The sequence below is a fragment of the Symphodus melops genome (assembly GCF_947650265.1).
Source record: "Symphodus melops genome assembly, chromosome: 4".
In the NCBI taxonomy this organism is placed as follows: domain Eukaryota; kingdom Metazoa; phylum Chordata; class Actinopteri; order Labriformes; family Labridae; genus Symphodus; species Symphodus melops.
Genome location: NC_136694.1, coordinates 17,674,250 through 17,699,357, shown reverse-complemented (window position 1 = coordinate 17,699,357; position 25,108 = coordinate 17,674,250). Strand labels below are relative to the sequence as shown.

The window sequence follows — 25,108 nt, the reverse complement described above, 5'->3', positions numbered from 1 at the left end:
TCACAAAGACAAACATGCACACGCGCAGATGGCAGCGCACAGGTTAAGTCGCATAGTACACGCTGTATTTATCTTGTGATCCGATTGGTTGTGTAGGCGGGACTTCCGGTAGCGCAGGTTGGACATAAAGTGACAGACTTCATCTCCTTAAATTTGGAAGAAAAACCCGAAGGACGACGCGTTACAAGCATAGAAACAGTAAGGAACTTAGACGAAACACACAGACGTGTATTAGTTTGTGGATTACATGAGGTACAGTCATGTTTATAGTCCCGTTTGAACTTCCCAGAGCGGTAATGTTGTATGGCTGAAAGTAGCCAGCCTGCTGTAGTTTGGTAAAATGAATGATGCGTTCATGGAAGGCTCGTAAATCCGAGAAACCAACGCGGAACTAATTATTAAAATTTTAAGCCTTACCGAGATGATTTACCTTAAATGGTTGTACTTGTATGTACTAAAACACATTATGTGGATCTCCAACTGTTAATTCTATTTTGGTTGTATAAACGTTTAATTATCAATTTTAAAAATTAACGTCGCCCAAACTTTCCTGTCATTTGCCCTGTATTCAAGAGGAACGGAAAACAATTTCAGGGTATTTCCAATGAAACCAAAACGAAACGGGATCCACATTGTAAAACACGTATAAACACAGTTAAAGGTGGACTGTTGACATCTGGCGTATGTGTTTTTAAAAGTATGTCCAATTTGTGATTGTATAACCTTGAAGTCTTTATTACATGGATAAGACTGATTGTGCTGAAGTGAACTGATGAATCCATTATTTGACAGAGAGTAACTACTTGATGACAATCTCAGTTTGCTTTTATCACCCTAATTGCTCAGTCATTTTATAGACTAAACATTTAGTAGTTAGATTAGTCAATGAGGAAAATTATCATCACATAAAGAAGCCAGACATACGCCAATAAATGCTCAAGTCTCAGACACACGAATAAAATCCAGTCTGTGCTTGAGTCAGTCAGCAGTTCAGTTTGGGTGGAGGACACCCAAGTGACACACCTGACCATCACAGGACTAACAAGAATAGGGGACTTGCGTTTATGCCTGCTGGCAGTGTACAGTCACTGTCCAGGCCTTTGCTTGTCTTTGGAATGTGGGATTGATATTAAATGGAAAAAAACAAACCTACGCATTGACTCCCTGACAGGAAGGGTTTGGCCTGAGCTTCAAAGGCAGGTCCTTCTTGTTGTCAGGCAACACTAGCGATCATGTAGAGGTCAAAGTTGTTTGCTGTGTTTTTAAGATGGATCCGTTATGTCTTTATGTCTTTGTAAAGGTGTAGCTTCACCAGCTGGACTGTGGATGTAATTTGCTAAATGATGAGGCCATGTTAAATTGTTAACAGAAAAAAGGATCATGTACAAATCATGTAAACAAATTCACATCACACAACAGATGTTTATTTGGATAATGATAAAAGATGGGTTTGTTTTGTTTCTCTGTGTCTTAGATTGTAATGGTTTCCAGGCATGGACGACATAAACCTCCATTATCGCTTTCTGAACTGGAGAAGGAGAATCAGAGAAATTCGTGAAGTGCGAGCAGTGAGGTACCGGGAACGTCTGAAAAAGATGCTCAGAGATGGAGACATACTCAGGTATCAGTGACGAGCAATGACTCAATTAGAGTATGACCTGTAGACACAGATTTGTCATGTGGGTTTAGTGCCTCATGCAACGCTTCAGTGCCCTTTTTATTTTCGTTGAATCATCCTTTTGCTTGCATTTGTCAGGAGTGGTGGTGATGATCATTTTCTTCTTATAGGTATCATGGGAACTCAGACGAAGTTGGCTGTTTTGTTGCTGCCTGGCCATTGTCGAAGAGAAATCGCTATTATGAAGTAAGAGAACCATTATGAGTGCCATCCTGGCACTGTGCCTGATACATTTTAAATAAGCAACTAAACAATAATTCTAAACTAATAATTGCGAAGTGATTCTGGAGGCTTCATCACTGATTAACCTCACATTTAAAAAAACATATTTTTTTTTACAACAAAAAGCTCTTGGCTTGAAATTGTGCAAAGCTCGTGATGCTCATATTCTGTGACATTTATCACAGACCTTTTTTTTGACGAGCAGTTCTTTGAATATTGATATCGTGTAAATAAAACCCATTACTCCATTACATTGGGTTGTTTAGGACAGTGACACAGCTTTTGTTCCCTTGCTCATCTTTATTATTTAAATTGATGAATGCGCATAAAAAGGGCTTCTCTTTCTGTGCAAAATCTCAAACATAGAAAGAGATTCAACGTAAAGATTATTATTGTTTAAGAGTAACTCCCCTCTTTTTAAAGATCTGTATGGCTTATTATTGGTGCACATTTACAGCGAGATAGAATGACAGTTGACGAGCTAACGAGAGAGAGAGAGCACTGCATGCTCCCTTGATGAGCTTGTCTGAAAAGAAACTGCCCGTTGGCACTTTTAATACAACGCACGGCATGTTCTCAAAAGTAGCAGACACATTTCCTCTTGTCATTTGAACAAAATATATCCCATTAACGTTGATTCACGCTGTACAGAAGTTGTTGATCTGTTGCCATATGCTGTTAAGCCTTTAAAGGTAGCATAGGAAACGCATGTTTTGGACTCAGCCTGGAAAGGGCCCAGCTGCTTTCAGCGAACCAGCAAAGTCAGAATCTATTAGTAAACAGCCTGAACTGAGTGAAACTGACAGAAGTATCAGTACTTAACTTCATACATGGAAATAAATGAGTAAATGGGTGTGCAGACTTACTCTGAATCAAAAGCTAATCCTGTCTCAGCCCTGACAAATTGCTTTCACATAGTCAAATCTGTCACAGCTTATAAAAAAAAAATCATGTGCTAGATTGTTTATTTCAGTGCTCCGACAACCAAAGTCAGTGACTGTTATTCAGAATGAACCATGTTCAAACCTGCCTTTAAACACACATCCTGTCTGTTGTGTCGTGAAACACTATCTAACCCTCTCAACCTTTGCACTTTCGTGTGCGCCTTGACTGTGACTCACTTTGTGGGAAACACGTAGGAGGAGAGAGGTAGCCATTTGCCTTTAAAAGGACATGAAAGCTTTTAAACAACGGCAAAGGGGATACTTATTGAAGATTTCAGGGTTCATCTTTATGTTTGACTCTGAAAAAGGGATAAATTACTTCTCAACTTTCAGGAGAGCGGGCATGACGCCATGGAAATAACTTTGAAAAAAGGTTCTTGTGTTCCTTGGCCTGGATTTGGTAGCAGTGCTCTTATAACAGTATGTCCATGGAGCTCTCCCCTGGGATGATGTCATATGGTCAGAATTCAGTTATCATAACAATGGGGAAGCCAGTGCTTTACTTAAAGTCCCCATGAAATCAACTACAAGTCCATGTGTTAAATGTTCATTTATCTGCCACATGAGTTCAATAAGGTATCATCTGAGTGTTTTTACATCAGAATAACTGTAAGTCCTCTTCCTCTGAAACGTTTCACATGTCTGAATCATCCTGCACTCAGGAGTCTTAACCAACTGTTCAACAAATTGAAAAGCATTGTTGCAGCAAATGATCCAATCAAATTCATCCCAACGTTACATCCTGCCTCTGATGTCATTCTCGTTAGAAACGCGTCACAGCACTGAAGTTAGATCCTCTCCATGTTCCGTCTCATGGGGACTTGTGTTGACGTTGGACTAACACACAGTGTCGTACAGTCAGAAGCCGTATAGTTTTAACGTTGGTTTTTCTTCAAGTAAAAAGAGAAGCAGTGCCTGTATAAAAGCAACGTGTAATGGCATGTGGCCTGAAGGAATCGATAAACAAGAAGCCCTCTTATGTCCCTTTGTAGGATTCTACGGCCGTAAAACCAATCAAATTATGAATTTAGAGATAGAATGGAGTCCACCAATGAAATACATGAACAACTATGAGAGGGTTTACCTTTCATGGTCTGCATTAAATGAATCCTTGTCTGATTCAGGTTAACTCCTGATTACTGTAGCAGGGCTACTTCACGCGTGACATCAACACAAGTCTCAGCCTTACTTTGTGTTCTAATAGCTTAGAGCCTGACCGATTAATCGGCCAGCTGATAATGTGGATAGATAGATAGATAGATAGATAGATAGATAGATAGATAGATAGATAGATAGATAGATAGGTATTAGCACATCCAGTGACTATCGGCAATGGCTAATTTTATGGCAGATATGCACCAATATCACTAGATTTATTCACCAGTTCAAAACATTTCATTTGGGCATCACTGGATTACACCAGCAGTAATTATTATAACAAGCATTATCAGTCTCCAGAGTGCAGTGACATGCCCAAGGTACTTTCCAGTTGAGTGACCGTCTTGTTGTCATTAAATATCTTGTTGACATTGTTTGATAACTGAAATTGGGCTATCAACACAGAAAATATCTAGATTTATAGATCGAAAATAGAGCTAAGAAAAATATCGCCCAATATGGTGGCAGCAGATTTCTTTTTTTCTCCACAATAATGATATTGTATTGACCTCCAAAAATCCAGACTCGGCCAGGCCCTAGAATAAATATGAAGAAGGAAAAAAGAGCTGTGTCTTTTACTCCCCCACCTCTTCTGTTGAAACAAAGTTTGTTCTGCTCGAGCTCTCGGTGTAAAAGCCTTCCACACATGATGTGAAACAAGTGGTTCCAAAGTGTCTTTAAAATTCAAGGTTTGTGTCTTTTTTTTTTTTTGTGGTAGCTAAGAAAAAATATGTTGTCTTTTGATTGGACGATAGAATTCAAACTATCTACAGCTACTGACTTTGTTTAAATACTCATGTCTCTGAAATGTAATGACATCCGTTCAATTAAAATGTTTGTGAGCAACTGTTTTTAAGATGTCTCAAAGAAAACTAGTGTTCTTGTTTTTGGAACTATGAATATAAAGGAAGCGTTTTGGTTTTTTTTCCAGCAGGGATGCTCTCCCTCCTGTTTGTCTGATGAACTCATCTTGGCTCTTTACAGGTGACCATCATGGATACAGGGGTGAGGGGGATGATTGCTGTGGGTTTGGTGCCACAGTTGTACAAGCTGGACCACCAGCCGGGCTGGCTCCCACAGTCTGTGGCTTTTCATGCTGATGACGGAAAGTATGTGACAGAAAAGATTTTTCTGGTCTTAAAGAAATGCGTTGCAGTGAGCCGATGATGAATTTTGAATGACTGAGGGGAGATAAGTCCCTCGTCTCACTTTCTTGTCTCTCCACAGGCTGTATAATGGAGACTCTGTGGGACAGCAGTTTGGTCCAAAATGCTGTCGAGGTGACAGAATCGGCTGTGGGATATCTCTGGACTCTGACGATGGACAGTTAACAGTGTTTTTTACCAAGAATGGCAAAGAAGTACGTTCATCATAACCTCTCTTTAACTTACACAGAATTTGTCAGCCTATACTGTGTGTATTAACCAGTTAACCTTTTCCTCATTCACTCTGTATTTATGCCTTCAGGTCGGCAGTGTGGAAGTACCAGGATCTCCTGAAGCTCTGTATCCAGCTGTGGGGATGCACTCTCTCGGAGAAGAGGTGCTGCTGAACCTGAACGCCGAATGGGGGATGGAGGAAGATGACGGACAGATGATAGTGGACAGTCATGAAGAGGACTGGAACCGTCTCCATGATGTCAAGGTCACTGGCACGGTAAGACTCATTCCAGAAAAACCCTCATACTTATTCAAATTTAACACCAACTCTTGATCGATGAAAGGGCTAACACATTTTATGCAGAACTTCAGAAATTGTACAAAAAAAGTTTTCTGGTGTTATAAACATTACTAGAGCACAATGAAAACCAGTGAATGAGAGATTGTTTGTCGTCACAGTGAGTGCTGTGTGAACATTAACAAACGATGAAAGTGATGTCACTCTAGACAAAGACCTGACGCATACAAACACAACACATCCAAGTCTTCTCAGTTTGATTCGATATAAATCATTATATTTGACTTGATGTCACGAAAGAAGTCAAATCTATTCAAAGCTGTATTTTCACTGTGAAAATAGTGGAACTGTCAAAGTTCAACATTCGTCACAGTCTTTAACAAAATGGAGATTTTGTTTGCATTTGATGATCTCTTCATGAGCAGAGTTCACCGTTATAAATGATATTTAGTCTTTAGTGCTCCATGACCTCTCGTCTCTCACAGTTTTTGGCTCTCTAATGTGATGGCATTTCTCCTGTATGAAATAGAGGAGATCACAGCGACAGGGCACTGACGCAGGAGTGTAACCTGTGTGCCTCCTGCACATTTAGCTTTCTCAACAAATAACGCCCCGTCATGTGTGAATGTAGGCAACTAGGCACATTCTGTTACTCCTGAAACTTAGCAGTTAAACTGCACTACATTGAAACTGAATTTCACAGGGATCAAAGAAAACGCAAATAAAGTCAGGTCTTGAAAACTGCAGTAAGATTGCTTTTGCATTTACTGATGCAGTTGATCTCTGACAGCTGGAGTGATGTCCTGTGTTCATGTCTTCTCTCGACATGGTTTGCTTTGAAACGACTTCCCTGTGGAAAAGGATTCAGCCTTATGCAGTATTAGCACTTGGTAAACAGTTATGTGGTGTCTGTCTCTGTAGCTCTTATTTCATACAAGTGCAAGTTAGGGCTGACCAAAACCTTCTCTAGTTTCTCATCTTATCATTAAACATCCCTTACAGCATATTCTGTAAATAAATGACTTCCATATGACATTGACCTCTGGCACCCTCTCTTGTGAATTTCTTATATTCCTTGTACATAAATATGGCAAATGTAAAAAAACAACCAATTCTTACTTTTCTTTGCTTTTATTAGCTATAAATAATCCCATTATTCATTCATTTAACTCAATATTTTTTTTGTCAACAGTCTTTAAATGTTTCTCTTTTAACAATAGTCAATGTTAATAGTAAAAGTAGACACATTTTTAGAAGTGTTCTCTCGTTATTATATCATGTCCCATTTCTGTTATAAACAGTCTTTGTTATTCTACCTAACAGTTGTAGTAAAAATATTTTTCTGCCTTGAAACGTTTCAACTATGTTTTTTCTCATGGTGGCTGCTCGACTCACTATTTGAAATCAACTTCATCACCTCCAAGTTTCTGGAGTTCCACAGGGCTCTGATCTCGGACCCTCATTGTTTCTAACATGCTGCCACTTGGCCATATTTTTAACAACCTCCGGCACAAAGTTCCAGCTCTCCTCTGACAGTGGAGACACCATTCAATTACACAAACTCCACATGTGCATTGCAGATATAAATAATTGGATGGCAGTTCATTTTAAATAATTAAACTCACAAAATCAGAGATTGTTGTCATAGGCCCATATTTACAGCCAAATAATATTTCAGCTCACGTTGGTCCTCTTGCATTTACCATTATTGAGCCCTGTGTAAACCTTGGTTTCACCTTTGACTCACATTTCACTTTTGACACTTTTGTTTATTCATAAATATGGATGGAAATGCCGAGATGTTAAAAGCCAAACAGTTGTTTAGAGACATTAATCCAGCTTCCATATGAACATGTCACCTGTATGTGTCGGCATTATTTCCACAGCTGCTGGAGTACGTGGGTAAAGGGAAGAGCATCGTGGATGTTGGCTTGGCTCAGGCACGTCGGCCTCTCAGTACACGCTTCCACTACTATGAGCTGGAGATCACAGACGCAGGAGAGAAGTGCTACATCGCCCTGGGGCTGGCTCGCAGGGTGAGAGCCTCTTTGTTTCAGTCGTCATCAGCATAATGATGATCCAGTGTCATTATCACCAACAAAACATGCAACACACAGTGTAACACACACTGCGCTTATTTGTCTGTGAAGAAAACCCCCTTTTTACCCTGCTCGTGTCTCGTAATCGCTCCCCCTCATGTGCACCACTGCTCTCACTGTTTCCAGTCGGAGTGATTGATGACCGACAGAGGAAAAGCTAACAACAAAATAAATATTGTCTCATTTTACCCCCACATCTGGATTTCCAGAGAGAGCAGACTTTTCCATTTACATGTTAAATAACCATGCTAACCAAAATACTGCAGCCAGATATACGAGTGTTAGCTGTTTGATAAGGTGCGTTTAACTTCCTCCTTCCACAAAGCTAGTAAAAGTGTGCTCGGGCAGAAGAAAAAAACTTCCTCAGGCTAAACAATCCAAGGTTAATATCCTAATTAATTTGGCTCTGTAAGGTGCTTTAATCTGGAATGATGACAGCAAGTGAAGATCGGTATTTTGGAAATAAATAGGGTGTGAGAGAGGACTTGTTGAGTGTTTAGACATCAGAGATAGGATCTCTCATTTTCTTTAGTGAATCATTAGAAAAGTCTTATTGGAGGCTAATTGGTTGTTGATCACCCAGTTGTTTTTGCAGCTGTGATGGCGTTCACATCCTGGGAGGTGATGGATCATTGTAATACTCGCCCTCGACTCTAAACTTCCCCCACCACTCCTCTGCCGTCACTTACCGTGTGTGGGCACTTTGCGCCCTCGGGTCAGACTGTGAGGAGAATAGAGCTCTGTCATTTTGCTGATTGTTTACCAGGAATTGTTTTTCTCAACTTGTCTGCGGTTTTTGCTCGACTGTTATAAATCCATCAATCGGTCATTCCTGAGGTTTCTCTTCTATCCCCTGTCATCTCCTGCAGGACGCGTCAGTCTGCTGATCCAAAGCATTAGCTCTCACTACAAAGATCTTAACAAAGCAGCCCCTTCATTACTGGGGATAAGAGTTAAGAGTCATGAGTAAGAGCTACACACTCTCTGTGCAGCACATCAGTTTAATGCTCAGTATTGAAGCTATCTTAAATTGCATTTCTCTTTCTCTCTCTCTCTCTCTCTCTCTCTCTCTCTCTCTCTCTCTCTCTCTCTCTCTCTCTCTCTCTCTGAGCTCAGGAACACATGCTGAACGCTTACAGGTTGCTCAATGGTTGTTGATATTGGACAAATGAACAGTTGTTTATGGTGAATTCCTTTTCTCTTTTGTAGCTTTAGGGAAGAGTTTTGTCGTCTGAACAAGTTGCTGCAGTCAAACGTTTGTTTCTGAAGTCTTTGTTTCTCAGGCCTTCACCTTCCATAGTTTCTGAGTCGATCATGATATCGAGAACACAACAGGGTAACCACCTAACAGTCCATCCAAACAACAGTTTAAAACAAAGTCGCTGCAGTTAAAAAGGGATTTAGTTTGTTTTTCTTTTAAACATCTTTCTATGAAGGCGCCGACACTGAAACTTGGCCTCATTGGAAACAACATATTAATCTTCAGACTGAATATTTACTGATCATACTACTCATGTATCACATAGTGTACAACAGCCTGTCAGTTGTTTTTTCAAATCCAACTCTACATCTATTGAGGGGAAGCTTTTCAACATGGTTGAAAACTAAAACTTTTTTTTTTTTAAATAAATAGATTGTTCAAAATCGGTCCTGATATTTGAATCATTTTGCTGTTAAGAAAAAGAATGTATTGTTAAGCTGCCGATGAGGTCACTTTATCTTTTGTGTTCCAGGATTATCCTAAAAACAGACATCCAGGTTGGAGCAGAGGGTCCATAGCATATCATGCAGGTGTGTATTGGTTGATAAAGGTGCCTGATGGTGTGTCATTAAACATTTGTATTCATATGACTGTCAAAAGTTCTTTATTTGAGACAGGTAGGATAGGGGAAGAATTTCATTATTTTCAAACAATAGTCAATAACAGCAAAGACTGTTCAGTTATAAATGAATATTGAACTCTGTCTGCTGGTCTTATGGATAACATATCAGGATGTCTTAGGTCGTTTAAAGCAGATGTCTGGTGTTTAAATTTCACATGACAGAAGCAAAAATGTTTTTTCATCATTTGAACATCTATTTCCATCTCTTCAGACAGCACAAGCAGCAATGTCTCCAGCATCACTGCCACTGATGGCAGGGCCAGAGATTGTAGTGTACTCAATTATTTGGTCACTATATTCACTGGTAATGGCACCAAGTGATTTCTCTTTTCTTACACTGATAGAAAAAAATCATTTTATTTATCGTGTTCTTTTTTGTTTCCAGCAGATCAGTGAAGTTTGGACTATTATTGTTTCTACTGTCATTTGACATGCACAGGTTTTTTTTTTTTTCTGGTTTCTCTGAATAAACTAGAAACCATTAACATCCTTTAGAGTGAGAGGGGAGGACTTTGTGTGTTTTGACAGATTCCTCATCTGTCTTGGTTGCATTCCACGGTCTCATGTGTTAGTCTCACACTGTTGCACTGATCGGACTCTTTGTTGTTCCTTGTAGACGATGGAAAATTGTTCCAGGGCAGCGGGGTCGGGGACCCGTTTGGACCGCGCTGCTTTGAAGGTGACATTATGGGCTGTGGGATTATGTTTCCACGTGACTACAGCCAGGAGGCTGGAGGTAAAGGCATGCTAATGTTGTTTCCATAAGAACCTGAATCGCATCCTTATGTTCAATCGCTAATCTTCTTTGTTTCTATTTTTGCTGCGCTTTTCAGATGATGATGATGATGACTGGGACCTTGAGGTGTTTCAAAAGCCCAGGGAGGTTCAGAACGACATGTATGTAAGCAATGACGATGAGGAGGATGAGGGAGAAGATTTGGATGGGAGGAAAGTCATGGTAAGATTTTGTCACAATGTAGGAAATACTGAAATTCAAGTGAGAACATTCAGTTCAAATCTCCTTAAACTGTCTTTGCTGTGTCCTTTTTTGTGTGTGAACAGGTGTTCTTCACTAGAAATGGGAAGGTGGTGGGCAGGAGGGACGTATCCTTACCTGTAGGAGGCTTGTTCCCCACAATCGGCATGATGAGCACTGGGGAGAAGGTGAGGGTGGACCTGCACCCCCTCAGCGGCTGAGCAGAGGAGCAGCAGCAAAAACACACTGTATTACCTCCGAAAGATCATCAGGCTGCAAGATGTTACTTGAAAAGTCACTCCAGTGTTTGCGAGTGAAAATGGTTTATTAATGCTTTAGGAAAAAAAATCTGGCAGAAATCTTTATCAGGAATGATCAAAAACTATTTTTTTACATTTGGCTCAAAGAAGTGCTTTATAATGAAACGGTTGACACAAAAAATGTTTTGTGAGAGAAAAATGCTTGATTTAACATTAAATGCCAAAAAAAAGAGAGGCTCTCACCAGAATAATGAATGTAAACATCTCCCCAGTTAAACAATGGAGCCGAGATGTACCGTATATAGATGGGCAGTGTTCAGACCTGGTGCTCTGCTGTACTGCTTCCCATTGATGGTATGCTACTGACACTCAGTGGTGAGAATGATATCCTCAAGTACAATACTGACAAAGTCTTAACACAAAACACAAACGAAACCAAAACCCAGTGCCATGTTTTGGTGCAAGGTCTTTATAGACGGACTGCTTTATCACTGTGGTTCTGCTTGTTCTGACATGTAGCTGCATACAGGTCCTTCAGGTGTGTATCATATTGTTCACATGAAGCACACAATATTACAAGTAAATCTTACAGTCAATTAAAGTCATTCTAAACTCCTCTGGAGACGCTTGACTCTCTATGATCATCCTGGAACTTCATAGAAAGAAAAATGTCCTTTTATATAGTCTGTAGATTTGAAGTACTTTTGACCACAATGATTCCAAATGTGACAAGAAGGGAAACTATCCAGAGCAAGAGAAATGAACTGTAAAGACAGCAGCAACTGAGGCTCAACATGGAGTCTCATTGAATCTTAAGGATGAAAACAAAGCCATCCTGATATTTTCTGCTCTCAGGTGTGTTTGATAATCAAATGAAAGTCTATTTTCTAGGGTTAGTTTTGTGATATTGCTGTAATTTAAAGACAACCATTGATTGCCACAAACATGTTCTGCCTTTTTTTTTTACGTTTATAGTTTGGTGACACAAAATCAAATCATGGTTTTCATAATCTATTTTTTATTTGACTGTCAAAGAAGTTTTGAAGTTTTCCCCTCTGGCTCTTTTAGTCAGTGGGAAAGTCACACAACACAACAGAAAGAATTGATTTCTTTTTGCAAAACCAAATCCTGCACACCACACATAACTGTACTCCTCTACATTATAGATTTTATCTGTGATACTGTATGTCATTGTTTTCTTTTTAATATCCTTTAGAAATGTGACAGATGCTAGAAGTCTGTAACTACGCTTCACAACCAAACCGCTTTAAACTATATTTAACCCAATCAGCAAGTGCCTCTGTGATTACATCCAGTCTGGACCCTGGACTGGATACACCAGGTTGTAGGACCCAGGTAAAATGTTGGAAATGATTCATGTAGAGCCAAACATCACTGGACTGTGCAGGTCACTCATTACTATTACTTAGTATGGTGGGAGGGGGAGTGATGCGTCCATAAATTGCCTTCCTGTTTGACTTTTGTATCATGTGATGCTAATTGTGCTGCTAATTTTGTGCTAAGGAAACTGCACACCGTCACATCAGGCTGTACTGTAGACAAAGTGTACTTATATTGTGCCTGACATCTTCTTTCATGGAACCTGTTTTTCTTAAAGTAATCAATGAAGTTTAACACAATAGGAACATCTTTCAGTCTTTGTGTACATCCTGTCATCTGTGTTTATAGTTTACTTATCTGTCTTAGTTTTCACATTAAGCAAACAGATATACAGTACATACCAAATATGTTAGTATAATAAAAGTATTTGCCTTCAATCCAGCCTTTTTTTTTTCTTTTGCTCTGGCATCGATATAAAAAAACATTTGTCTGCAGAGTTCAATGACTTTTACAATGCTAATTTAATAGTTAAATAACTAAATGATGGATGTTTTTGGAATTATGTATATTTTACCCACATTTGGATTTCATAGAAACTAGGGAAATTTAAAGAAATAGAATCCTTTCAAGGTCTTTTAAAGTTCATGGTGCATTAAGAGAAGATCTGAAGAAGCTGTTCAGATGGCAGATCTGGTGTCTGTGTCCTTTAATGTCTGAAAAACTATTCACCAAGTCTAACTGCTTGTGAAGACTTTACTAAAGATGTCAGCTTGTCAAAGAAAAAAAACAAAACAAAGAAAACCGGATTTCTTGTTGATAAATTTTAATAGTTTTTACAACAGTTCAGTAATTTTGCCCATTGTCACATTGAACAAATTATTATAAAACATTCTGCTGTGCAAAAGTCTTCCAAAGTACATGTAAAAATACAAAGTGATTTACAGTACATGCCAAATAAAAAGTCCAGAGGGCCCAGGAGTGATACATATTAAGCTTTTAGATTGGCATCAGAAGAAAAGTTGAAAAATGATGAGATTTTTGATTTATACCACGACAGGCTTGGAGATTTGTTAATAAATGCTCTTGTGACTTCAGATGCTATTTCAAGGAACACACAGCCACAGCTATGACGTAGAAAATTCCCTTTACTGTTCTCCCTTACTGTTCTCAAGTTGTAGTTTACAACTCCAAAGCGCCCCCAAGAGGACAGTGTTATTTTGTTCTGTTATTTATGACTTATCAGGAGCTGCGAGAGCGTAATAACTCTACATCAATCAAACATTCTTCTCTTTAGTTGTTTTAAAGTTTTAGAAATAACAAATACAATAATATAAATTTAATAAAGTACAAAGTCCTTTAAAAAAGACAGTAAATGTAAGCACTGATAGTCACAACGTCTTATCCCTGAGAGAAGACGACAGATGCATGAGGTTGGAAAAGACCTTTCTAAAAAACCTGCATTTGGCATTTTTTTATTTAGTTTTTTTTTTTTCAGAAGTAAAGTTTAAAAAATATGAACTATATTTTACAATAAAATGCTCAGATTTTCAAGCTTTGGTAACATTTTTGGTAAAGGATTTTTTTGGTCTTTTTAGCATTATAGGAGAAACACAAATAATCATAACTGTTGTTATCGATGCAGAGGGGTAATTATCATCAACAAGCACTTCAAATGAGCATAAAATCAAATACACCAACAGTGGAGAGGTTTCAAGAGACAATGAAAATGTTTTAAAGAGGCCAAACTTCCAGTAAAATCAGGAGTCATTTTAAAGCGCTATCAAAGTGTAAAAGTAAAAATGTGAAGAAAAAACAAAAAATATTTCAAATTTAACAATTAAAGGCAGTTTTTGCAATTTATATGCAAATACATAGTATAAGCTGGTCCTATAAACTATCGAACCTGGCAAAGCTATATTTGAGATCTACTTATAAACTGAGTGAAATTCTAAAAGTGTGAATTGGGGTGGCACTTAAAAGTGTTCCTATGAGTCAGAGTTGCCATCCTCCTCGTCATAGTAACGGTTCCTCTTAATTATGTCCTCAGCACTCAGCTCCTCAGCTTCACTTCCTTCTTTGTCCTCTTCCCAGAAGCCCACATCCTGGGAGGCGCGGTTCTGTTTTGGCTGTGCAGGTGGAGAGCTGGATGGAGAAATACCCGGTGAGATGCTTCTCTGAGAGCCCTCTTCTGCTTCCATCTTGTCTGCTGCTGCTTTGACTTCCTCTGCTTGGTCCACAACCTCCTCCGTGACAGACTCTCTTGCACTCACTTCCTTCTCTGTGTTTTTCTCCGTCTTCACCTCAAAAGGTTTGTTTTTTACAGATGCTTCTTCAGATTTTTGTTTTTCCTCGAATGATGTTCTCCACTCCAGCAGGGATTTAAGCGGGCGACGAGGCTCCTTGGGGACTACACTTGCTGCGGGGCTGGGTCTGGCTGCAATGGTGAAAGGCCGACAGCGCTCCTTTAGAGAAGAGCTCCTTCTCAGGCTCTTCAGCTCGACCTGCTCTGAACTCTGGAAGGATGACTGCACCTCATCCTCTGGGGGCCACTTGGCTCTCCATGGTCGGCTTGACGAAGCCCCCTCGGTGACTGGACTTAGGGCTGCTGACCCAGATTTGCCCTCACCACCTTTGGGAGGCCAGTCAATCCTAAGCCTGCGTGCCTCAGCTAGCTTCTCTGCAGCCTGAAGTTTCTCACTAGGTCTAACATGTGTCTGCACACGTGTCTCCAGAGCGGCTGTCAGGTCTGTGACTTTAACCGGTGGGGAAGTTTCATCAGGGGAGGTTGGTGTTTTTTCTGAGACACTCTCAGCTGGACAAAGCTCTGCAACTGCTGGTTTCTCTTGTTCTTTTGACTTCATCCCTTCTTCACCATCCTCTTCATCAGCTCGTGGCTCCCACAGCTCCTTGTGGGGCCGGTGGCCGAAGCCCTCGTCATAGTTTCCTTTGGCTTTAAAAAGCTGGTTGAAATGGGGCTTGCAGTACACGTTACCATGCAAAGAAGCGTAGTTCCCAAGACTAAGAAGAAGAGGAAAAAGAAATTATTTGAGCTCTTGAAAAAGCAGCCTTTCAAATAGATATCAAGTATGTTTACTCCTTACATTGAAAGACTCTCAAAAAATAAGTAAAAAGTGTTTGTTACAGTGTCAATTTTACCCGAGTTTCATGCTGCAGTGCACACAGCGGAAACAACTTTTGTGGTAGACATGCTTCAGAACCACCAGTCTCTCCAGAGGATACACCGTCTTTGAACAGGCATTGCATGTCTCCTTCACAGGAGGGCAGAACTTCTAAACACACAATAAATGCACAAACAATCATGATTAAAAGCATTGAAGTCAGATTTAATTTTAAGATTCATGCAGGTTTCCTGATGTGATGTTGAACTCACCCGTAATGCTTTGGGTTGCTCGCTGCTCTCCCCTGAAAACAGACAGAATACACTTTGTACTTCAGAAAATTACAAGGGGAACAAACCACTATTCAAAAAATAGGACATATAAATATTGTCGGCAATGCTCTACTTCCTATTCATTATAGTGAGACTCACCATTGCACTCACGTGCAGCACTGTTTTTCTCATTTAATGCTGCAGACATTTTTGGTGCAGGCACCTCTGAGGCCGCACCCTGCACAGAAAAACACAGAATGAAAAGAAAGAGGAAAACAATTACTAATGCAAACTGGCAGATACATAAAGGGTTGTTGTGGATTTGTCCCTATATCTGGTGCAGGCAGGAAGGAAGAAAGAATACAATGTGCCTACAGTAACGGTATAAATCACCAAAAAACAACATGGCCTCCACAATGACTGAAAGCAAACTTAACCTTTGGCTTGTTAACAAACGAGACCAGATTGGCCTTTACGTTGTATTTTGGTCGGATTTTGTGTTTTTAGCCTCATATTTTGAACATGTCTTGAACTGATTTAACTCACAGAGGGGCTGGTTCCTTGTTTAGAAACAGAGGCCTGGTATTTTGCCATCTTCTCCTTCATAGATGTCCCTTCAATCCGTTTTGTTGGAGACACACCTGAAGAACAACACATAAACCTTTGAACAGAGACTTCACATGAAACAAACGTGTCCACAAAGTACTTTTATGATCGCATCGTGTCATAAAGTGCGGTTATCTAATAAAAGAAACACTAGGCACGTTCACAGGTCTGTCTTTTAAGGTCAAGTTTGAACGTAGTTTTGGTTTGAAGGTTGGCAGTAATGAGATCAATATGGGTAGCTGTGGATCAGTGGTAGAGTTGGTTGTCTCTTAAGGTTGGGATTCGATGCCCAGCTCTTACAGTCACATGTTGAAGTGTCCTTGAGCAAGACATTAATATCAAAATTTCTCCCAATGCTACATCAGCGGTGTAGCACTGTGTATGAATTGGATGAGTTAATACCGTTGGACACACTTTAGATAGCAGCCTCTGCCATCAGTGTGTGAATGAGGATGGATGGGTGAATGTGACAGACAGTTTCAAAGTGCTTTGAGTCGTCAGAATACTTGACGCTGTTCAAGTCCACGTGATTAACTGCTCATAAGGTCCACACCTTGGTGGATTCAAAGGACTGTATGTCTTTTTGTCTTTACCTCCGTTCTGATCCATGTCCTCTGAGGAAGTACTGCGTAGAGTTGTCCTGGAAACCTGTCAAAGTGAAATGATAGGTTGCATTAGAAGTGCAGCTGACTGCTGATTTAAACTTGTACAAACTGTAACACTGTTCGCCCTCTATGTAAAGTGCTTTTTTTAAAGACACTATTTTTAATGGACAACATTTTACTGCCTTCCTGTCTTTCAGCCAAACAAACACCATCATAAATCACAGACTGTTGACTTTAAGATTTGTATCAGATCTTTTTTGAACATGCCCTATTGAGCACGTCTATTTTTATACATAAAAACACAGATTCATAAACCTTTGAATTTGCTTACAAAGGTTACCACACTGCTGTGAGGCGAAAAACACAAAGAAATAATACTTTAATAAAGAACAACTAAGTTACTTTTTCTCCCGTACAGATGATCATATTTCAAAGCATCCATCACGTAAATGTAAAAAACATAAACCTTGAACATAATTTTTCCAAAGGAGCCTGTATCCTTTGTATTTTTCCTTCGAAGACTATTTACCCATATCAGTCCCGTTTGAACTTTCCTGTCATAAAACATTGTCTGAACATACTTTCCAAACACCAAACTACAGACTACATGTCAGCAGCACTGCAATCAAACAGAAAAATGTCAGGTATCTGCACAGACAGCCACCAACATGTCTGTGACCTGAAGTCCAGGGAGTGAGGGGGGGGGGGGGACACTCAAAAAATCTACTATTCTTTCCCCCACTTTGCATCTTATATACAAGGTCTTTATACAAGCACTGGTGTTTGCACTGACATCCAAAAAGCAGAAGGAGCTTGTTTGTGCCATGTGGTCTTGAAAAGGAGAGCTGGGGCCGACGGGATAACAAGCTAACAACAGTTCATAAAAGTACTCCACTACTCAGTATTGTCATCAGTTTGGTGTTGAAGTATGTAAAGTATTGATAGTGCAGGAATATGTTCCCAGTAAGTGTTTTGTCATTGTATTAATATGTGCGTTACATGTTGTTGCCCTCTGTGTTTAAGGTATGTTAATGGAGGTTTTCTGAGGCAATACATGACATGAAAGGATTGATGTGGAAGTGGAGGACAAAATTACTGAGTCTACTATACAGTGCTATAATAAGAATATTGGCCTTTACATCAATTCTATCAACTAAAGAGCTAAAAAATATACTTGGGAACAGAAAACATAATGCAGCAGTTTAATTATCTCCATAAAGATTGCAACAGTTTCATGCAAACAGTCTATGGTCCTTCACAAAACGCAGGAAACAAACGCCACCTCCCAAACAATCGCTCGCTGTGAATTCTATTGATTGTTTCCTGCTGCATTCTCACATCAGCTCACTCGGACTTGGACTTCAAGACTCGGAGGCTTGCAGGAGAAATTTCAGGTCAAGTCAGAGTGACACAAAGTCTAAAAATGTGTCTGTTTGCTTTCACACACGCAGCTCACCCTGAAAACTTAAAATGAACACTTTCGTGTTGCAATGCTCCTCGTCTACCCTCTGGATTGTTTCACTTCTCCTTTCATAGTGATAGTACCAAGCTGTTATTCACAACAGCAAGCATTTTTAAGTGCCAAAACTTTGCAATATGTGATTAAAACTTGTCAGCAGATCTGATGCCCAGGACTGTTTGATACTCAGTAAAAACTCTGCCTAAAATGAAAAGGGAGATTTGCTCCTTCGAGGTGACTGTCTAAAAACTGAAGCTGCCGTAGGTCAGGAATGTTCCTGCATTCCTCTACTGAGGAAGATGAAGAACGGAGGACTTGTTGTTTTGTGCTGAGAGGAAGAGAGAAGCTGAGAGGGAGAGGAAAAAGGAGGGAGGATAGTGACTGGTGGGGGGGGGGGGGGGGGGGGGGGGGGGGGTCAGGCAAAACTCAGGTGGAACAATAACACTCGTAAAACAGAGGAGGGATCAATGGAGAAAACGTGAATAAAAAGGGAAACAGTTTGTTTACCTGTCAGGGACAGGTGGCTTCTTATATATCCAACTCCTGAAAGTCATTTCTCTTTGACTTGAGAGGTAGTTTTTTTTTTTACGTGCTAAAGGAATAGTATGATATTGCAATATGTTTAAACTTCAGTCATTTTAACAACAGGGGACTTCTTACCTTTTATCTTCACTCTAAATTCCTTTTTAATTATATGATTTTCCACTTGCCATGTGTCTTTATATTTTTTTAATTATTTTTGAAACACAAAGACACATGTAAAAACATCAACCTTTAAGAACAAAGTTAGCTTATTGTGTTCAGTAATATGTTGGTTCTGTGGGCTATAAATACAACCTCTGATATTATCTGCTTAAAGGGGACATATTATTCCCCTTTTGCACCTTTTCAAATCCCCTGTGCTCTAAATGAAACATCTGAGCTGTGCTTTGGTTAAAATATAACATGAACAGGCACACATTTTGTGAATTGATAGATACTGAGGATGCTGGAATATTTGTTCAAAAACAATGTAAAATTAGATTTTTCATAATATGTCCCCTTGAATGTTTCTGCTCCTATTCTTCAGCATCAGTCAGCTTGGGGATAAAATAAGAGCTGATATAAAGCTCTGTAAAATAGCCCCAAATTCACAATAAAATGAAATTGCTTGCATTTAGTTTGTACATGGTCAATTTTGATTTGCTGTAAGGTAGGATAACCAGTGATTTAAACGTATAAGCTTTTTAAATGTGGCTCTCAATAGTAGGAGTTCCTCTAAAATGTAAGGTAATTATACTTTAGTTGAGAAAGCAGCTTGAGGTTATGCAAGAGTTGGCCAAATTTGAACGATATCCTCAGTACAGTAAATCCCCCTGATCAACATTGTGATTACAGTAAACGCATGAGAAGCAGGGCCAATAGATGCTCAGCTGTCAATGCTGTCAATAAAGAAGGCATTCCTGAATACAGAAGACAGGAATGTATGCACAAACTGGGAACTTTTGCTGGTACATCAAGGATTACAAAGGAGGATTGCTTAGATTCAGATTAAGTTTTGTTAATACTGTGTCAGAAATAGAGATTCAAAACAGCAAAAGACTCTTGTAAAGTATGTCTGTGTGTATGTACCTTGCCCTTAGCGTCCTCTCCCCTCTCAAACTTCATCTTCAGGTTGTTCAGTGGCACTCGGGCTTTCTCATAAGAGGCACGGGGGCTGGTTGGAACTTGCTCTTCCAGCTTTTCAGGTCTATCACTGCGTGTCAGCTCATCCTTGTCCATCCCTCTCTCTTCTTCACCTCTGCTTTCTTTCAGCTCTGTGAGTGTATCTTCTTGATCGCTCCGCACGGTGGGGCTCTTCATTGGTGAAGTCTGCTCAGTGACAGACGGGATTCTGGCCAGAGCAGAAGGTCTGCGTCGGATGCTGGACTGGAATGGAGATGGGACTGAAGTTGATTTTTCCCTGTCGCTGCTCCCTCTCTGCTCCCAGCGTTTCTTCAGAGCACTCAGGTTGGCTGACCGCAGGGACGGCGATGCACTCCCAGAGGCCTGTGAGGAAGACAATTAGCACTTTAGGGCCAAACTTTTCATGAAAATGTCAATCAAAAGCAACAGGCCACACTCTGTTCCTTTTTCTGCTAATGTCACTTTAGAATTATTGAACTTTCTTTTGGCAACCCTGCTTGTACAGTGCTAAGCGTACAGCTCAGCACCATGGCAGAAAGGAAATGCCAGGATCTGTACTTGGCTTCTGACAGATGAGAGGAACAGCTGTTCAAAGTTGGACATGGAAGTAAATGTTTTGCTGCGGCTGCTGAGAGAAAAACGACTGGCTCAAGACGTAGATAGCGGGGCTCAGCATGCTTTTTTTCCTCTCCAGCTACATTCCTCTCCACACGACAACTTCACCTTTACTAAAGACCCCTGAGGAGGGCTGTATTCAACACTCATGTCCACAAAACATGTGGAGGGGTAAACACAGCAACAGGAGGCACACTGCTGCTGTGTGACAGCCAAAACTTCCTTAACTATAAAAAGAGGAATGGCAAGTTGAAGAAAGAGGATGTGGACATGCATATAATCCAACTCGTGTCGTAAACTAACCCACCAATGAATAGGTAAAATACAAGTAAGCCTTGGTAAGAAAGCAAGTCAATAGGAAACATGAAAACACGGTCACAAATGAAATCTCACAAATAATTAAAACTACAAGTTCATTTTAAACTTTTCAGATTGCTAGAAACACACCGTAACAGTAACTTTCCAAAATAGTTTTCTCTCTTAGCATATCAGTGCAACAACATTCAGACAGACAGACAAACTAAAAAACTAATCCTCACAGAAAAAGAAAAAGTATAAGTAAAAAGGCTGAACAAAAAGGGACAGACTCCCCCCCCCACACCCCCCACCAAGAAGAGAGAGAGGACAAAACAACACAATTACTCTCTTTGTGATGCTCGTCCGGTTGAATGGAGAGAACTAGACAGTGGCCAGATTGTGTCCGTTTTTATAAGCAAAAAAGAAAGAAGGAACCTCTGCTGTGAATTTCCTGGAGTGGCCAGACGAGTTGAAGCACAAATAGAAACTAGAGAAAACTAGTCATTTAGTTTTTCCTTCTGTACAGGTCCAGTGTGCCTGGACAGCGAGAGGCAGAGCTCTCCCAGATGTTAGCAGCTAGTCAAATACTGTTCTTGAGAACGAGTCCCTTTGACTCCAAGAGAGAGCGAGAGAGAGAGGGAGAGAGAGAGAGAGAGATACCCAGGAAACAAGGGCAGGAAATGATACATTCAGGGAAAGTTAACTCTTTATTCACTCACACTAACATTTTCCACTCAAAAATAAACTAACCTCATACATCTTTAAATTAAAATAAAATTGGATTTAGCAAAAGCATTCAAACGTCTCAAAATTTCCACAGCTGAAAAGTTGTAATGCAAAAGCCTGTGTCAAAAAGCCATTTAGAAAAACCAAGCAGGAATGGGCTCGCTGTAGTAAGTGTATCAGGAAACTGTCCCTGTTCTCGCTCCTCTGTCGCTCTCCTTCGATTTATCTCTTCATGCATCACAGCTGATTATACGGATCTGTTTGACAATCAGACGGTTCTTAATGTCTGTTTTTTGGTTGGGCACCGTAAAATGTAGTATAGAGAAAAAGTTATAGAAGACAATACGAACTGATACCAGCCGTTATTCGTTTATAAGTAACTGCGATGAGTAAGTATTTATCACCCACTAACCACTCCTCGTGACAAGTTATTGCCTTTGATTTGTGATAACAAACTTTGTAAAACTGTTTTATGGACACAGCTTTAGATATCCAGGTAATGCTTGTCGCTCACTCTCACATTTGCCCTGTTCCCCCGATTCTTTTCAAACCACAACTGAATCCATTCAGTGTGTCTGTTATTTCCTCATTCTGACCTGATCCTGGTCTCTTTCAATTAATTCTTCTTTCAATTCTTGCATTTAAAACCAGTTTTGTCAAATGTAATTGAAATCAGTGCGACTACCCGTCACATCCTGTTGTCTGTCTTTGATTTGAATCACTGTGGTCTTCAACCTCCAAGATTCCCTTTCATACCTGCAACTGCTATTTTTTTTCAGTAACTTCCGACAGCCTAAAAACTGTCAATGAAAGCAAAAATTAATAACATCAAGCAAAGAAAGGCAGTGAAACTTATGTTTGTGAAGCAGTTGACTAAGAAGGGCTTATTAAGGGCTTATTTGTTTGTATTCTGTTCTTCATTATTCTGTAAGGAAACCCCCCTTCATTCCCCCTTTCATGAGTCACACACACACACACACACACACACACACACACACACACACACACACACACACACAAACAGATGGTCTTTTACACCACTTATTTAAACCTGCCTCAGACTCGTCAGGGCACAATGTTTTCAACAAAAAATATTAACTTGACCTCCAGGTCCTTGTAATATTGCTATTAGTTTATAAATATGCATGTTGGGTTCTTGGTAAATTTGACAAATTAAATTAATTCAATCTGTTCAATGCTGTTTGTATATAAATATACAATTTGTATATAAATATACAAACAGCATTAGGAAAATCATTTAGTCTTTACAGCATGGTTGAAGTTCTGTGCTTTTCATGCTGTGATGAGACAAACAACGCAGAAAAAAGCTCTCATGTACAATAGATTCATATCACATTTGAGGAGTTAAAAACAAGGCTCCCTGCCACTATCATTACCAGGAAGATCATTAAACAAAGACTAGAAAATGACAAGATTAAGAGCAGCTGGCCCCCACACAAACAACTAACACATTAACACAAACAAACTGATAAACAAGCTCATGTTTTTCAAGAATCTAAACAGTAACAATACCTTGTATTTCCTCATGGTATTAGCAAATCAGTAACTCATTTAATCCCAGTCCAGCTTTGTTTATAAGTGAGTCAGAGTGACAAAGGAGGGAACAACAAAGAGGCCTGCTGGGGATTATACTTTAGTAGGATTATGGGTTTGATAGCCTACCCATCGCAACAAGTGGCCAATGAGAGGTCAGTGTAGACAAGACATGTGGCCCAGACAGAGTGTTGGCATGGTGAGTGTGTGAATGTGCGTATCCTTCATCTAGCCATACAATAATTAGCTCAGCACCAGCAGCAGCTATTGAGATAATGAAGCAAGACGTGCTGTAAACACACACACTCGATAAGCATGTGGTTTGTTAACATAGGCGCATCAAAATGCACCATTGATATAGGTTCATTTAAGCTGTGGACTAATATTACATAACTGTGAATAATTGTCTCATGACAGAAATAAAATGTCCTCAAGCATTCTAGACATACTTACTCCTTTTTTCTTCTCTGCAGTGGACTCTTCAGCAGCTCTTTGGTACCTGAGAGAGAGACAGGCACAACACTGACATCTGCTGACTCAACACAAAAATACACCTTGCAAAAAATGCTACCCTCTTTCATGAATTTTGCAAAGGTGTAAAGTTTTTCAGATACAATTTCCATTCAGTTCAGTTATTTTGTTGCGCTTCCATGGATGATATATTTCACATGTGGGGATAAGAATGGAATATTTAATGACTGTATTCCAGACCAAGCGGAGGAACATCATTTTAGAAAAAAAACACCCTGACACAATGAATAAATGAAATTGCCGGGATTTGTTTTTTTGTCCTGTCTGTGGCCTTCACAGGTCTGTAATAATCCAGTCCATTTTCCTAATTCTGACTGAATTAAGCTTCAGATTGTACCTACATGTACTTATCGTAAATGACAGGGGTCTTACACAAACTGAATCTGTAGAGTTGGCAACCTATAATATCCTCCATCTCTAGTCAGTTAGAAAATGTCTTCAGGTCTGTGTGTGTGGTTTCAGCATATTTTTAGTTTGATAACTTTTATATCCTTCTTCTGCTTGTTGGTTACCCCAAAGTTACTGTTCCTATCCCTGCTTTAAGAAACAAAACACTGAGTAATAAACAACAGTAAATAATAAATAATTGAGATGTTTAATGGTGCACTCATTTTCAAAACATTATCCGCCTATAAAAGTAACAGAAAAAGAGTGTGAAGTAGCTCAGTGTAGTCTAAAACATAGATTATAATATAGAAATAATCACTCATGGAACTGGAAAAAAACCTTGTTTAATCCACAGGTGGAAACTGAGGAAATGTCTTTGAGAGCAAGCAGTAGCCAAACCTGTGGCATTAACAAGATATGACTTACTTGGAAAAGCGTTCAGCGATGGCGTTGTTTTTCCCACGGCTAGTCAGTGACAGCTCCTTTGCTGTGACACGCAAGGACTGTGTGGCCCAGCCACGTCGATTAAAGGGACCACTTTCCATCTCTGGCAGCTATGAGATTACCTAAAATACAATTACATCTAGCATTAGCCATGGTCAGTTTTACAAGTAATGCAACTCCTCACTCTTTATAATATCCTAAACCTTTACTGGAAAAAAATACTTAAACACTAAAAGAACTTTCACTAGTCCCCTACTTAAAAGCTGTGTGTTTAAGGACATTTAAAAAACAACACTGTGCGTCAATATTCATCGACAAAACAGCTGTTTTAAAAGGATAAACAATGGCAAAATCTAACTTGATGAGCACAAAGTCTTGTTTGGCGTCTTTGTGCCATTCTCTCCATCAGTTTACCGCCTGTAACCCCCCTCCACCTGACAGGCTTTACATACCAGAGAATGCTTGGACATTGGTGTGCTCAGACAGACAGGCATTTAAACAAACAGATCGACATGTTCAAACTTGACTTGCAGCATGTGCCGCTTGATGGCCAAGACGGAAAAACAAACTACAAGCAGCTAACTTCAGCA

The 25,108-nt window shown here is 39.7% G+C and overlaps 2 protein-coding genes across 7 annotated transcripts in view; one reads left to right on the top strand and one right to left on the bottom strand.

Annotated features, from left to right (window-relative positions):
- The first annotated feature begins 90 nt into the window (after positions 1-90).
- On the top strand, positions 91-12,675 carry LOC306823237 (SPRY domain-containing protein 3-like). Its single transcript, XM_079342685.1, has 11 exons — positions 91-198; positions 1,475-1,621; positions 1,789-1,864; positions 4,987-5,111; positions 5,230-5,362; positions 5,470-5,658; positions 7,566-7,715; positions 9,512-9,569; positions 10,278-10,397; positions 10,498-10,619; positions 10,724-12,675. Exons 2-11 carry the CDS (start codon positions 1,494-1,496, stop codon positions 10,856-10,858), a joined length of 1,236 nt encoding a protein of 411 aa, XP_079198811.1. The 5' UTR covers positions 91-198; positions 1,475-1,493; the 3' UTR covers positions 10,859-12,675.
- A 369-nt stretch (positions 12,676-13,044) lies between these two features.
- The window catches only part of LOC306822194 (LIM domain and actin-binding protein 1-like), a 17,565-nt gene continuing 5,501 nt past the window's right edge, over positions 13,045-25,108 (bottom strand). For 4 of the 6 annotated variants that reach the window (XM_079341029.1, XM_079341030.1, XM_079341028.1 and 1 more), the window contains 9 exons: positions 24,501-24,640; positions 23,610-23,655; positions 19,911-20,327; positions 16,829-16,883; positions 16,176-16,270; positions 15,789-15,867; positions 15,630-15,661; positions 15,395-15,528; positions 13,045-15,256 (listed from right to left, as the gene is read on the bottom strand). In XM_079341029.1, the coding sequence (XP_079197155.1) occupies positions 14,224-15,256; positions 15,395-15,528; positions 15,630-15,661; positions 15,789-15,867; positions 16,176-16,270; positions 16,829-16,883; positions 19,911-20,327; positions 23,610-23,655; positions 24,501-24,619 (2,010 nt within the window). In that variant the 5' untranslated portion in view covers positions 24,620-24,640 and the 3' untranslated portion in view covers positions 13,045-14,223. The other 2 variants (XM_079341033.1, XM_079341032.1) reach the window with 2 other exon arrangements.

Excerpts from the sequence above, each read along its gene's own strand:
- LOC306823237 (XM_079342685.1), top strand. The coding sequence starts at position 1,494 with ATGGACGACATAAACCTCCATTATCGCTTTCTGAACTGGAGAAGGAGA. Across the intron at positions 5,112-5,229 it reads TTTCATGCTGATGACGGAAA|GCTGTATAATGGAGACTCTG; the intron begins GTATGTGACAGA and ends GTCTCTCCACAG. Across the intron at positions 10,620-10,723 it reads TGGATGGGAGGAAAGTCATG|GTGTTCTTCACTAGAAATGG; the intron begins GTAAGATTTTGT and ends GTGTGTGAACAG.